The 12,316-nt window shown below is 36.6% G+C and overlaps 1 protein-coding gene across 5 annotated transcripts in view; it reads right to left on the minus strand.

Moving 5' to 3' along the window:
• Positions 1-12,316, minus strand: part of RYR2 (ryanodine receptor 2) — an 803,099-nt gene that overhangs the window by 96,457 nt on the left and 694,326 nt on the right. For all 5 annotated transcript variants that reach the window (XM_070471032.1, XM_070471028.1, XM_070471029.1 and 2 more), the window contains 2 exons: positions 1,956-2,055; positions 657-736 (listed from right to left, as the gene is read on the minus strand). In XM_070471032.1, the coding sequence (XP_070327133.1) occupies positions 657-736; positions 1,956-2,055 (180 nt within the window). The remainder of the gene's footprint in view (positions 1-656; positions 737-1,955; positions 2,056-12,316) is intronic.

Consider the following 12,316-nt stretch of genomic DNA (forward strand, 5'->3'; position numbering starts at 1 on the left):
TTATAGTAAGTCACTCAGATACTCTTATTCTAACTTACAGATCTTTGCATTCAGTTGTATAGAGAAATTGCATTATCAAATCCCCAGTCCTGATAACGTCTAACTTTCAAACTGAATATAATTATAAAATTTGGTTGGGAAGTGATTTTATCTTATCTTAGGAGAATACAAAGATTTATAACTAGAAAAAATTCTGAACAGTGCATCCTATTTACATGTTAACCCAGGAGCCTGCTTCATACTATTAACAAAATCTCAAGAGTCAATTTACAGGAGGTGTAACACCATAAAACATGTTCCCAAACTAGGCTGCCTAGGTAAGGATATTATATTTCAGTATTAAAACAAAACAGCTGCTTTATGCTGACTTGGTCACATAAAATGCAGCATTGCAAATGACAACACCATATGACATGACTTCAGACTTCTAAAGAGAAATATTATCTATTGTCGTACCTAGAAGCTGTGTTTATTGTGCTAACTAGAAGATATCTGGCTACTAGAACAAGACCATAAAATAAAAACATATTTTACATAGAAAGTGAAAAAAAATGTACAACTAACTGTTCTTTTAGGATGACTGAAATAGTTCAACAAGATGATTATATGGCCCATCTATTTGAAAAGCACATTATGTGAAAGGCTTAATCACATACCTGCTGTACTGTAGAGTTCCCTCCATTTAAGATAGCAATTCCAAGTTTCAAAGTAGCAGCCACCATGGGTCCAGTTTCACCTTAAAAATACAAAATATAGTGTTCCTTGCATCTCTTCACTTGCTACATTAACTAATTATATCTCAAAATGTGCAGTTTTAAAGTCACTATTAGCTTCCTACAAATGTGTGCCATGGTAGAGGGCAGACTGACTTATATACCAAAAAAATAATTAAGTCATAATGCAGATTTTGCCATCAATGTTTTTACTAAATTCTGTTTGTTATGTCCACAAACTGAAATTACATGAGAAAACAGAAAAAAGGAACAGACAGAAACAAATGATTTTGAAATACTGATACCTAAAATTATTAAAATTTAAAACTAATGTGAAATAAAAAAATATTGAAATGAACATAAGCCACTTAAAATTTTCTCCCTCCTCCCTCAAGTATGTTTGAACAACTTTTATGATTTCCATTTCATAACTTTTATCTTATTAAGATGACTAGTCATAATTTTAAGTTATTCAAGCAATAATGACAAAATTTAAAATCCAACTTGTTAACTTTAATTTAGCATATTATGTTTTATTTTTAATGTAATTTACCTCCACTTATCTTAAAAATGAAACAATCCTTGTATTTGGAGAGGAGTGTTTAATATCCACTATTACTTTTCCATTCCATTCAAATTACAGTAAAAAGTTTTCATAAAGAAGATGTTACTAATGGAAGAAAAAGCAGCTTGAATTGCCTGGCTATTGAAAAAATGCAATAGCACTTGAATTGCTAAAAATGACTCACTTTAAAAATCTAAACATTTATATCACGGGCCCTGAGGACCACATCCAGCTTGGTACTTCTTTTTGTAAATAAAGCTTTATTGAAACAAGGCCACACTGTTTATGTATTGTCTCTAGATGGCAGACACTGGCAGAGCTGAAGCGTTGCCCTGAGACCCCAATGCTTGAAAAACTGAAAATATTTACTACCTGGCCTCTCACGGAAAGTGTCTGCCCACCCCTGATTTACCTGATCAGTTTGTTAGCATTGTGTCCCAATATAATTCCAAAACTTAATGAACAGAAACAAAATAGATCTCTTAGTTAAGACTCTGATTGAAAATAATTAACATTGGATCTGGCAAAAGAGTTGGCCTTTATGAAGTCACCTGACTTCATCATAAACATGAAATTCAGGGACTAAATAAATCAGTATAATACCAACAAGGGAGCTCCCAGGGAATACAGGCGAAATCTGAAGAATCAACCCTTCCAAGAGAGGGTAATGAGCTCACCTTTGCTGGCACTGATAGTCTGCAGCACCATCTCAGCAGCACCGCGGTCGTGGAGCCTGGCTTGTTGGTATAGAAGCTTTTGCTTTTCCATTTCTTTTTCCTGAACACAAATCCCAACCATTTATGTTGTGACCATCATTAAGCAGAGTAGCTTTCTATAAACCATATTTTCATCATCTCTTCATGTATGGGCTCTATGACAACATTATGGACCATTTCAACACCAACAATGTTATTCAACAGATGTTAACATAGTCAGCTCTTGGTTTTTCCCTTTATATTTCTTGTGATAGACTTTTGGTACTTGTTTAACAGGATGAATTTTCTTAATTTCAATGACTAGATTAGTCCAAAGCCTGTATCATACTTTTGAAGTACTATACTTCATCATTGAAACTTGCACTTTCTGAATGATACATTTGTGCATCAGTTTGCCATGTTTACAATCATCTCCCAAGTCATGGCCATAACTTGATACTGCTCAGCAAATGGCTTGAGTTGCAAGTTATCACTGAGTGACAGAAAAACATCAACTGAGGACGTGTTGGAGTTTAAGCAAAATTGAAAGCTGATATGGATTAAAAGGTAGGCTTCAACTAAGTAGTGGACTTATGATAACAGATCTCCCCAGTCCCCCCCAAAGAATAAAAGAAGCAATGTGCCTTTATATTTTGTATTCTCAGGTGGTAACAAACGATACTGCATGGTACTGCTAGAGCAATGGCTGGAGATTGTTCTTTTCCACTGAAACTACCATTGAAAACATACAGAAGGAAATCAAAATAAAATATAAAGGCACAGCAAGTTCAAGACTGGTAGGATCATTCACTTGAGCTATTCAGTTCGCTAGAGAATTGAGACGGAACCAAGCAGTATAAGTTGCAGAATGAAAGTTGCATAGAGCCCTATGACAGCGCGTCCATCAAATGGCGTGGTAGAGAAGCTTAGTCAATGGGACATGAAACAGTCAATTAGTATCATGTCCATAAACACAACGGCCAAAACATATATGACCTAAGAGCAGGAAGAGCTGCAGCAGAAGTAGCCAGAGTGACAGCTTTGCTGCCATAAACTTTCCATCCAAAGTACGGAAAATAGACACTGGAAGATGGAAGAGGTTTAAAAAATGAAGGCTTGCTAGTTACAGAATATGAAAAAGAAAGTAAACTAAAAAGAGGGGGGGAAGAAATGGGCTCAAACAAATGAAAAAAGAAACCTTTAAATCAAAAGCAACCAACACAGACATTTATGCTGTTACCAGAGAGTTCTCGCCGAGGCTGGCAAATTTGTCTCTTAAATCTTTGATAATATCGTGCTGCGAAAACAAAATTGATCAGGGTTTTTTTTCACACTATATAAGAGCTCCTGTGATTAAATTTTATTTTTTCTTAAATTATGTGATAGGCCTAAATGGAAGCAGAGAAAAGAAAAAAAAAAGGCAGCTTTGCTTTATATGTAGCCATGCTAACATCTAAAAGGTTTGCCTTCATGTTTAAACCTCTTCCTGTGAAGTCAAAAACAAAACAAAAACAAAACCACACAGACACACAAAACCATACTGTCATTACAACACAGTTTGAGAAAAACTGAAAGAAGACCCTTTTGTCTGCTCTTCAGCTGTTTTATAAAATTAGTGAGCAACATTTGATTCTTCCTTTTAGACCCAACAATCTTTGACTTTCCTCCCATTGCCAGAGCTATTTATAGAACTTTTACTTCCCAGTTTAACCAACTCCCTTTGTGAAAGACTTTGCCAGTAAAACAGTGATAAGAAATTATTGGCTTAAGGCACTGCACTATAATCTTTTTATCAACTAAAGAAGCAAGGGAGCCAGAAAGAATGATTCTTCTATTGACTCAGTAGAACATACAAAGACAGTCATCAAGACATCCAAAGAAGATGGAAGATGCAAGCATGCTGTATATTCTTGAGGAAAAGCAATAACAAAAAACAATAGCCATTGGTGCTCCAAAAGTAGGTAGACCAACTCAAAAGATCTGCCAGAGCCACTTGCACAACAGATTCTAAAATCACAACATCCTCTTCGGTAACTGAAATCACTCATGATGGATAGACCTTACGAGCACCAAGACAGACAAGGTATCAAATTGCCTTGTTTTCAAACTTAACTCTCTGAGCAAAGATTATACATTTCTCTCACATAATATATAAATTCCAATAATAATGCCTTGGGGGAGATGATGACATTCATTTGAAAAAAGAAAATGTTGAACAAAAAAGATATGGTGATCTAGAAGCAGCAAAATTATTTCATTAAGAGGGATTGACCACTCTTTTGAATTTCTTCTGTTAGATTGATTGGAAGCTCTCTCTTCAGAACACCTTTAATATTATTTATCTTTGTACTTTGTTGTCCTTTGAGGACTGCTTATGGGTATATAAAGCTCCAGGAGTTGGTGATGGACAGGGAAGCCTGGAGTGCTACAGTCCATGGGGTCGCAAAGAGTCAGACATGACTGAGCAACTGAACTGAACGGAACTCTGGATGTATAATTTAATCTCATTAGAAATTTGATCACAACATAAAAAAATAAAACTTTGAAAGTGAAACTAGAAAGTTTTCATACAATAAAATAATGTGCTATCTGGAAAAAAATCTTTCATTTTATATCTACTGCATATTAGCTTTTCTAGGCATATTGGAGAAAGATCTTTTAAAAGTATCTTACTTAGGGAACATAGCAAGTATTTACTATAGCATTTCCCCAAGTAAGATACTTTTAAAAGACCTATCTCCAAGGAACCCTACTTTTTAAAAGTATTTTTAAAAGTGGAATTCCTCGTCCCTCTCCACTCCAAATTCCACTTGAACTGTGCTATATAGGCACTATACCTTCAACCTGTAGTTTCAGTCTTTAAATTATTCCAAGGTCACAAAGGAAGGGTAAGGTAAAAAAATAAATAAATAAATAATCAGGAACAGCTCCACAATTTGAATTTTCCCTTAGGCAAAAAGTTCTGATCACCAGAAGCAATGCATCATCAGCTGTTTTCTAAATAAGATTGTTAGGACTCTTTCAAGATCAAGGGTGATCATATGTCAGACCTATGATAAAATCACAGTCATTGAATGGAAGTATTCAACATCATGATTTGCTTCTAGTATAACTGAAGCCTGTAATAAAATTGCTGATAATCCTCCACTTTGTCTAAGAGTGGCTCAAGTCTTTAGCACTTGATGGAGGGGAGGGAGGGAGGGAGGAAGGAAGGATCAAGACCAGAAGAAGAAAAAAAGCCATTCGATTCTTCAGAAATTTGCCTTATATGAGAAAAAATATTAAGATAAGAATAAATTATACCGTCCCTTGCTTCTTGATGGATAAAACAGTTTATCCCCACAATAGAGATGAAAATATGATGACAGCAAAGGAATTCACATTGTTTCTGAAGGACCCTGCTAATTTCATGGACATTTGGGACATCACAGGTTGAGGGCAACAATTCTATAGCCTATGCATGCTACTGGCTTGCATTTTGTTGCATTTTCAAGTCTTCAGCAACTGGTGAAAAGGTTTCCATATGTTTTCCTCTTAAACTGAATGTGGAAGCTGATTATAAGTGAAGAAAAATTTCCAGGAGATGAACCCTCTCTAAAAAAAGTCATAATGTAGTAATGTTACAAGTCAATATTAAATCATCTTATTTGGCATCTTAAATGTAGTCATAATCTACAAGGTGATGTTGAGACTTAATATTTCAGGAAGAAAAGATCAAAATGCAGAAGATTTAATTAAATAACTATGAGGACAAAACTGAAAGGCAGTGAAATAGTACTAATAGTTTGGTTTACAACATAAACAGGCCAACTCAGACTAACCGAAAAACAAAAGTGATAGATAACAGTCACATTTCCAGAGATTCACCTAATTTTGTTCTATATTCCAGCTTCCAAAACTATAGATTAGCTATGTTCATATATGGATGACTCCCAGTGCTAGGGAAACACTTATAAGATTATACTTTTACTCAACAATGGATGGTTCCCCAAATTTTTTAAATTTTAACTTTTTAAAAATCTAAATGTACATGGAGGTTTCTAGAAGTAAAGCTTCGTGAGGAAAAGTATCACTGCTTGTTTGTTTATATTAAACACAACACCAGTACACATACACTGGATACTCAGTAGCTTCCTGCACATAAAAGATGTTCAAGACTGTATAAACGAAGGATGGAACTGAATAATGTGATATCATTTAGTATGCAAAATTAATCTGAAACTTTACAAACATTATCTTTCAAGTGAATAGCTACTAAGTTAGTAAAATGTGAAGTTTAGCTTCCTTTTAGTACATGGTCTATGAAGTCAAATTATACATACACAAAAAAAAGAATAATTCTCAAATTGTAGTTTTTAATTCACTTAGCAGCTTAATTTTTTAATTTTTTATCTTCCAGAGTTGTTCTCAATAGGATGGCCACAGTTTTTAATATTCTCTTTAATTAAAAAAAAGTGTCTTTACCCAAAATAAACTTTAAGTGCCAAAAATTTAGTAATGTGTGATCAGAGACAACAAAATTATTAAACCAGAAAAATTTAGTTCAGATAATGTGTTGGAGGCTCTGAAAGTCAGACATTATGCTTTACTTCTTCCTGTATCAGATACACTTGGATTTGTTAGAATATCATTTTCCCTAGATTCAGCATAGTTAGAACTAATTAATACTACAGTGAAATTCCAGATGTTCAAGCTGGTTTTAGAAAAGGCAGAGGAACCAAGGATCTAATTGCCAACATCTGCTGGATCATCAAAAAAGCAAGAATTCCAGAAAAACATTTATTTCTGCTTTATTGACTATGCCAAAGCCTTTGACTGTGTGAATCACAATAAACTGTGGAAAATTCTGAAAGAGATGGAAATATCAGACCACCTGACCTGCCTCCTGAGAAACCTGTATGCAGGTCAAGAAACAACAGTTAGAACTTGACATGGAACAACAGACTGGTTCCAAATAGGAAAAGGAGTTTGTCAAGGCTGTATATTGTCTCCCTGCTTATTTAACTTATATGCAGAGTACATCATGAGAAATGCTGGGCTGCATGAAGCACAAGCTGGAATCAAGATTTCCAGGAGATATATCAATAACAATATCAAATAGGCAGATGACACCATCCTTAAGGCAGAAAGTTAAGAAGAACTAAAGAGCCTCTTGATGAAAGGGAAAGAGGAGTGTGAAAAAGCTGGCTTAAAGCTCAACATTCAGAAAACAAAAATCATGGCATCCGATCCCATCACTTCATGGCAAACAAATGGAGAAATAGTGGAAACAGTGGCAGACTTTATTTTTGGGGGCTCCAATATCACTGCAGATGGTGACTGCAGCCATGAAATTAAAAGATGCTTACTCCTTGGAAGAAAAGTTATGACCTAAACAGCATATTCAAAAGCAGAGACATTAGTTTGCCAACAAAGGTACATCTAGTCAAGGCTATGGTTTTTCCAGTATCCATGTATGGATGTGAGAGTTGGACAATAAAGAAAGCTGAGCACCGAAGAATTGATGCTTTTGAACTGTGGTGTTGGTGAAGACTCTTGAGAGTTCCTTGGACTGCAAGGAGATCCAACCAGTCCATCCTAAAGATCAGTCCTGGGTGTTCATTGGAAGGACTGATGCTGAAGCTGAAACTCCAATACTTTGGCCACCTCATGCCAAGAGTTGACGCATTTGAAAAGACCCTGATGCTGGGAAAGATTGAAGGCGAGAAGAGAAGGGGACGACAGAGGATGAGATGGTTGGGTGGCATCACCGACTCAATGGACATGAGTTTGAGTAAATTCCAGGAGTTAGTGATGGACAGGGAGGCCTGGCGTGCTCTAGTCCATGGGGTCGCTAAGAGTCAGATACGACTGAGCAACTGAACTAAACTGAATACTATGCTGGCTCAGTTGGTAAAGAATCTGCCTGCAATACAGAAGACCTCAGTTGGATTCCTGGGTCGGGAAGATCCAATGGAAAAGGGACAGGCTGCCCACTCGAGCATTCTTGGGCTTCTCTGGTGGCTTAGCTGGTAAAGAATCTGCCCACAATGCAGGAGGACTGTGTTCCATCCCTGGGCTGGGAAGATACTCTGGAGAAGGGAAAGGCTACCCACTCTAGTATTCTGGCCTGGAGAATTCCATGGACTATCTAGTCCATCAGGTCACAAAGAGTTGGACATGACTAAGTGACTTTCACTACTATGGTAAAGCAATGAACCCAGCTGAGTTAAAATGATTTTCTAATTCAAGATCCTATTGACAAAATCTATGCTATGCCACAAAAAGCTCCAGTAACCAAGAATAAAATGAAAGGAAGGAATGAATAACTCTAAAATCAGAGGGTATCAAATTAGCAACGTGATGCTGATTTATCACTAGAGGGCATGTAGTTTGTCCTGAGTACAATGTTGACTTAAAACAGCCTTCATCTACCTATTTGTTTGTTTAAGCCTAAAAAGCACTGGATACTGCCTTGAATACAGAGAATAAGTGCCTATGCAGTCTACTAAAATAGCCTGACAAAGGAGAGAATAAGGACAATAAGGTGATTTATGACCTCCCATAAATTCGAACAGCTGACTCATTGGAAAAGACCCTGATGCTGGGAAAGACTGAAGGCAGAAGAAGAGGGTGATAGAGGATGAGATAGTTGGATGGCATTACTGATTCAATGGACATGAACTTGGGAAAATTTGGGGAGATGGTGAGGGACAGGAAAGCCTGGCGTGCTGCAGTCCATGGGGTCGCAAAGAGTTGGACACAACTTGGCAACTGAACAACAACATGACCTCCATTCACAGGAAGAAATGTTTTAGGTGAGAAGGTGCCAGAAGGTTGGAATAATTAGAAGAAGCAGTTAGAAGAAACTGTATCATAGAATGATCACAGCAACTCATCATTTGGATTTTGAGCTCCTCCGATTCTAGTAGTTCAAGTATTAATATTTACAATGCTAAGTTTTCACAAATGGTTATTAATCCCATCCCAGGCTAACTCTTGGCTGCACTTTAAGTACTTGACACAGTCTCAAATTCCCTGCCAGGTGTTCCCTGTTTAGCTGAGAGAAGGATTTTTCCTGAGACTGTCTTGAGGATTCACAGACCTTCCATTCTTCAAGATACCTGGTGCTTGTTCTACACTAAACTATCCCATGATGGCACCTATACACCTGGACTTTATTGTTATTAATTCTCAAATAATTACATTTACTGAATCACCAAGGACCTTTTAAAATTATATCACACATTGTTATTCCCACAAAGATCCTCAGGATGAAAAATGCTTCAGGTATTCCTTTTTTTCGAAACAAGAAGATTGTCTCTGTATTTTATTGATATAGCAAAATTTTACATTTATATGGTTTTATGTTGACTCCTAGAAACCTTGGAATCAGTAGGACTGACAACCTGCAGCAAATGAGCAACACTGTGGCATGAACTTCTGGATTACTCACATTCTTGGAAGACCCCTAAAAGCTTTCCATCTCCCAATACATTTTTTTCCTTTATCTAACTGCATTATGTATAATTGTTTGATATTTTAAATAAGTGAGGAAGTGATAGAGATACATATACATGTACAGAAGCTAGACATTTTCTATAAATCATTTTTATTGTGACATCCCTACACTGAAAAAAAAAATGGAGCTTTTCTTTTTCATTCCTTCAGAAAAGATCAGAAGAAATATAAGGAAAATTTGCATGCATCTAATCGGTATTTATGCACCTAGAAACCTAGAAGAGTTTTGAAATTGTCCTGAAAAATGACAAGAACTTCTGCAAAACCAGCAAATCAGACAGTTTTAAAGGTGGATATTACCCCTGAGAAAACAGCTCAGAACTTTCAGTCCAAAGATGAAAACGCTGAGGTACAGGGCAATTAAATACGGCCTGCTGAAGGTCATCTGGTTAGCACCCAGATGAGAACCCAGATCTTGTGAGGTTCTCTGGTCATTATGCTGAAAAATTTCCTCTGTGGGCTTCTCTGACTTGATTTTGGTAAGGAAGGGAAATTGATTAAATATAATGATAATAGCAAATACTGAGAGCCTGTTATGTGATATGCAATGTTCTGAGTGAAAATATATATATATATATACATGTGTATATATATATATATATATATATACATGTGTATATATATATATATATATATATATATATACACACATATATATGTATCTAAATTAATTTAATCCTCATCAGAATCCTAGGAAGTAGAGACCTTAATTAGCTCCATTTTATAGATGGGCAAATTGAGACTGAAGATTACACATCCATATGGTGGATCTGGGATTCAAACACAGGTGGTCCATTCAAGTGTCTATGCTCTTAATGATTCTGCTGTATCTTATTTCCTGTACATAATGTGGTCAAGCATAAGCTTCAACTGAGATTACTATTATTATTATTTTTATTTGATATTAGAGCATAGCTGATTAACGATGTTGTGTTAGTTTCAGGTATAGAGCAAAGTGATCAGTTATACATTATCTATTCTTTCTAAAATTCTTTTTTTCATTTAGGTCATTACAGAATATTGAGCAGAGTTCCATGTGCTGTATAGTAGGTCCTTGTTGGTTATCTATTTTAAATATAGCAGTGTACACATGTCCATCTCAACTGGGATTATTTTTAAACACAATAGCACATGAAGTCAAATTATTGTGCATATCAAATGCACAATTAGGTGCTTAAATATGTGTTGTCTACATATCATATGCTATTTAGACCTACACATTCATATAAATTACCATATACAATATAGAGGATTGTGCTTTTGGGGAATTTTCCTTGTATCAGGACCAGTACTCCAGTGTATCCTAAACCCCCTTCTCTCTAGGTCTTAGCAACTTGCCTTGCTTCTGAAGTACGGTGGCCCTAGAGACGGTTTGTACCAGTTATTTGGTTATGAAAGCTAACTCTTAGCACCACAACCACTGTCTTAGGAGACCATATACTGATGGAAATGGAGAGACAGCAGTGCCCGGACACTCAAGAGGCTGAACCCATGCTGGTTCTGATTTCCCTGGTGGCTCAGATGGTAAAGCGTCTGCCTATAATGCGGGAGACTTGGGTTCAATCCCTGGGTTGGGAAGATCTCCTGGAGAAGGAAATGGCAACCCACTCCAGTATTCCTGCCTGGAAAATCCCATGGACGGAGGAGCCTGGTAGGCTATAATCAGTCCATGGGGTCGAAAAGAGTCGGACACGACTGAGCGACTTCACTTTCACTTTCTGCTTTCTGGAAGAGCTGATTAGTATCGGCAGACATATGAACAAATTAACACCCTGTGACCAGAAGTGCTCCTTTTTCCCCAGGAAGTACCAGTCCATGATGTATATGACTTCTTCAGGGCCATCTAACACAACCAAGCAACTAGCTATACTGCTGGCTTGCTGTGGTTAGCTAGCCAGCTCAAGAATGCACTGCTGTGTTCTCTCTGCCTCCCTGTATCAGTTCTCTCCTTCCTCACTCTTACTTCCCTAAGACTGTAACAACTCCAACAAAGTGCTAGCAAATAACCTCTTTACTCTGTTTTCTACAGCACCTGGACTAAGATGGGAGGGTATTACTTGAGATCAACAACTTCAGTATATAAAAATGGAGTTGGCACATTGAAACAATAAGATGATTATGAGAGACCCCAAGCCATGGAAACTCCTTCCCCCTTTCCCTTCAGTCATTCAACAGTTTGACAGCTGCTCAACACTCTAGAGTCCGTATGTTGATACCACAGAGCTTCTGAGGAAGAAACTAAAGAAGTATACATTTTCTTAATAAGAGAGATAATTATTTCCATGTTTTATAACCATAGATGTATCTCAATTTTTAAAATATTTAATGGTTCTCTTTGGTTAAGATTCATGTAGTCATTACAATTTAAATTACAGTGATCTTATAAACAGAAGCCAAATAAGCTCCTTCAGAGATCAAATTATGGGTAGCTATTGGAAAAGGAACATCTTATAGGCAATTCATTACCAAAAAAAATTAATTCTGTTCAAAATCAGAATCATTGGAAGGGCCAAATGAAAGTGTTTTTATCATGATGTTTAGCTATATAACATAGATCCTTAAGACATTTTAGACCTAAATTGATTCCTCCACATGTAATCATACATTCTTTGGAATGTGAGCTGGGTATTGATTGCTCTGAGTATTGGGCAGGTATGATGTCACTTTAGTCATGTCTGAGGCTCATCCAGGAGAAGACACAGATTAATCTAAATTTTTATTACAGAATATCAACTCTGCCACAGCCGTATTTGGCACTGAAGACACGAGGAATTCTCCTTAATCAACAGTACAGAATAATAGGACCTCAGGGACTCAGCAGAGAATTCATCTGTGAAGTAGAA

The sequence above is a fragment of the Odocoileus virginianus genome, chromosome 7 (genome assembly GCF_023699985.2).
Source record: "Odocoileus virginianus isolate 20LAN1187 ecotype Illinois chromosome 7, Ovbor_1.2, whole genome shotgun sequence".
In the NCBI taxonomy this organism is placed as follows: Eukaryota; Metazoa; Chordata; class Mammalia; order Artiodactyla; family Cervidae; genus Odocoileus; species Odocoileus virginianus.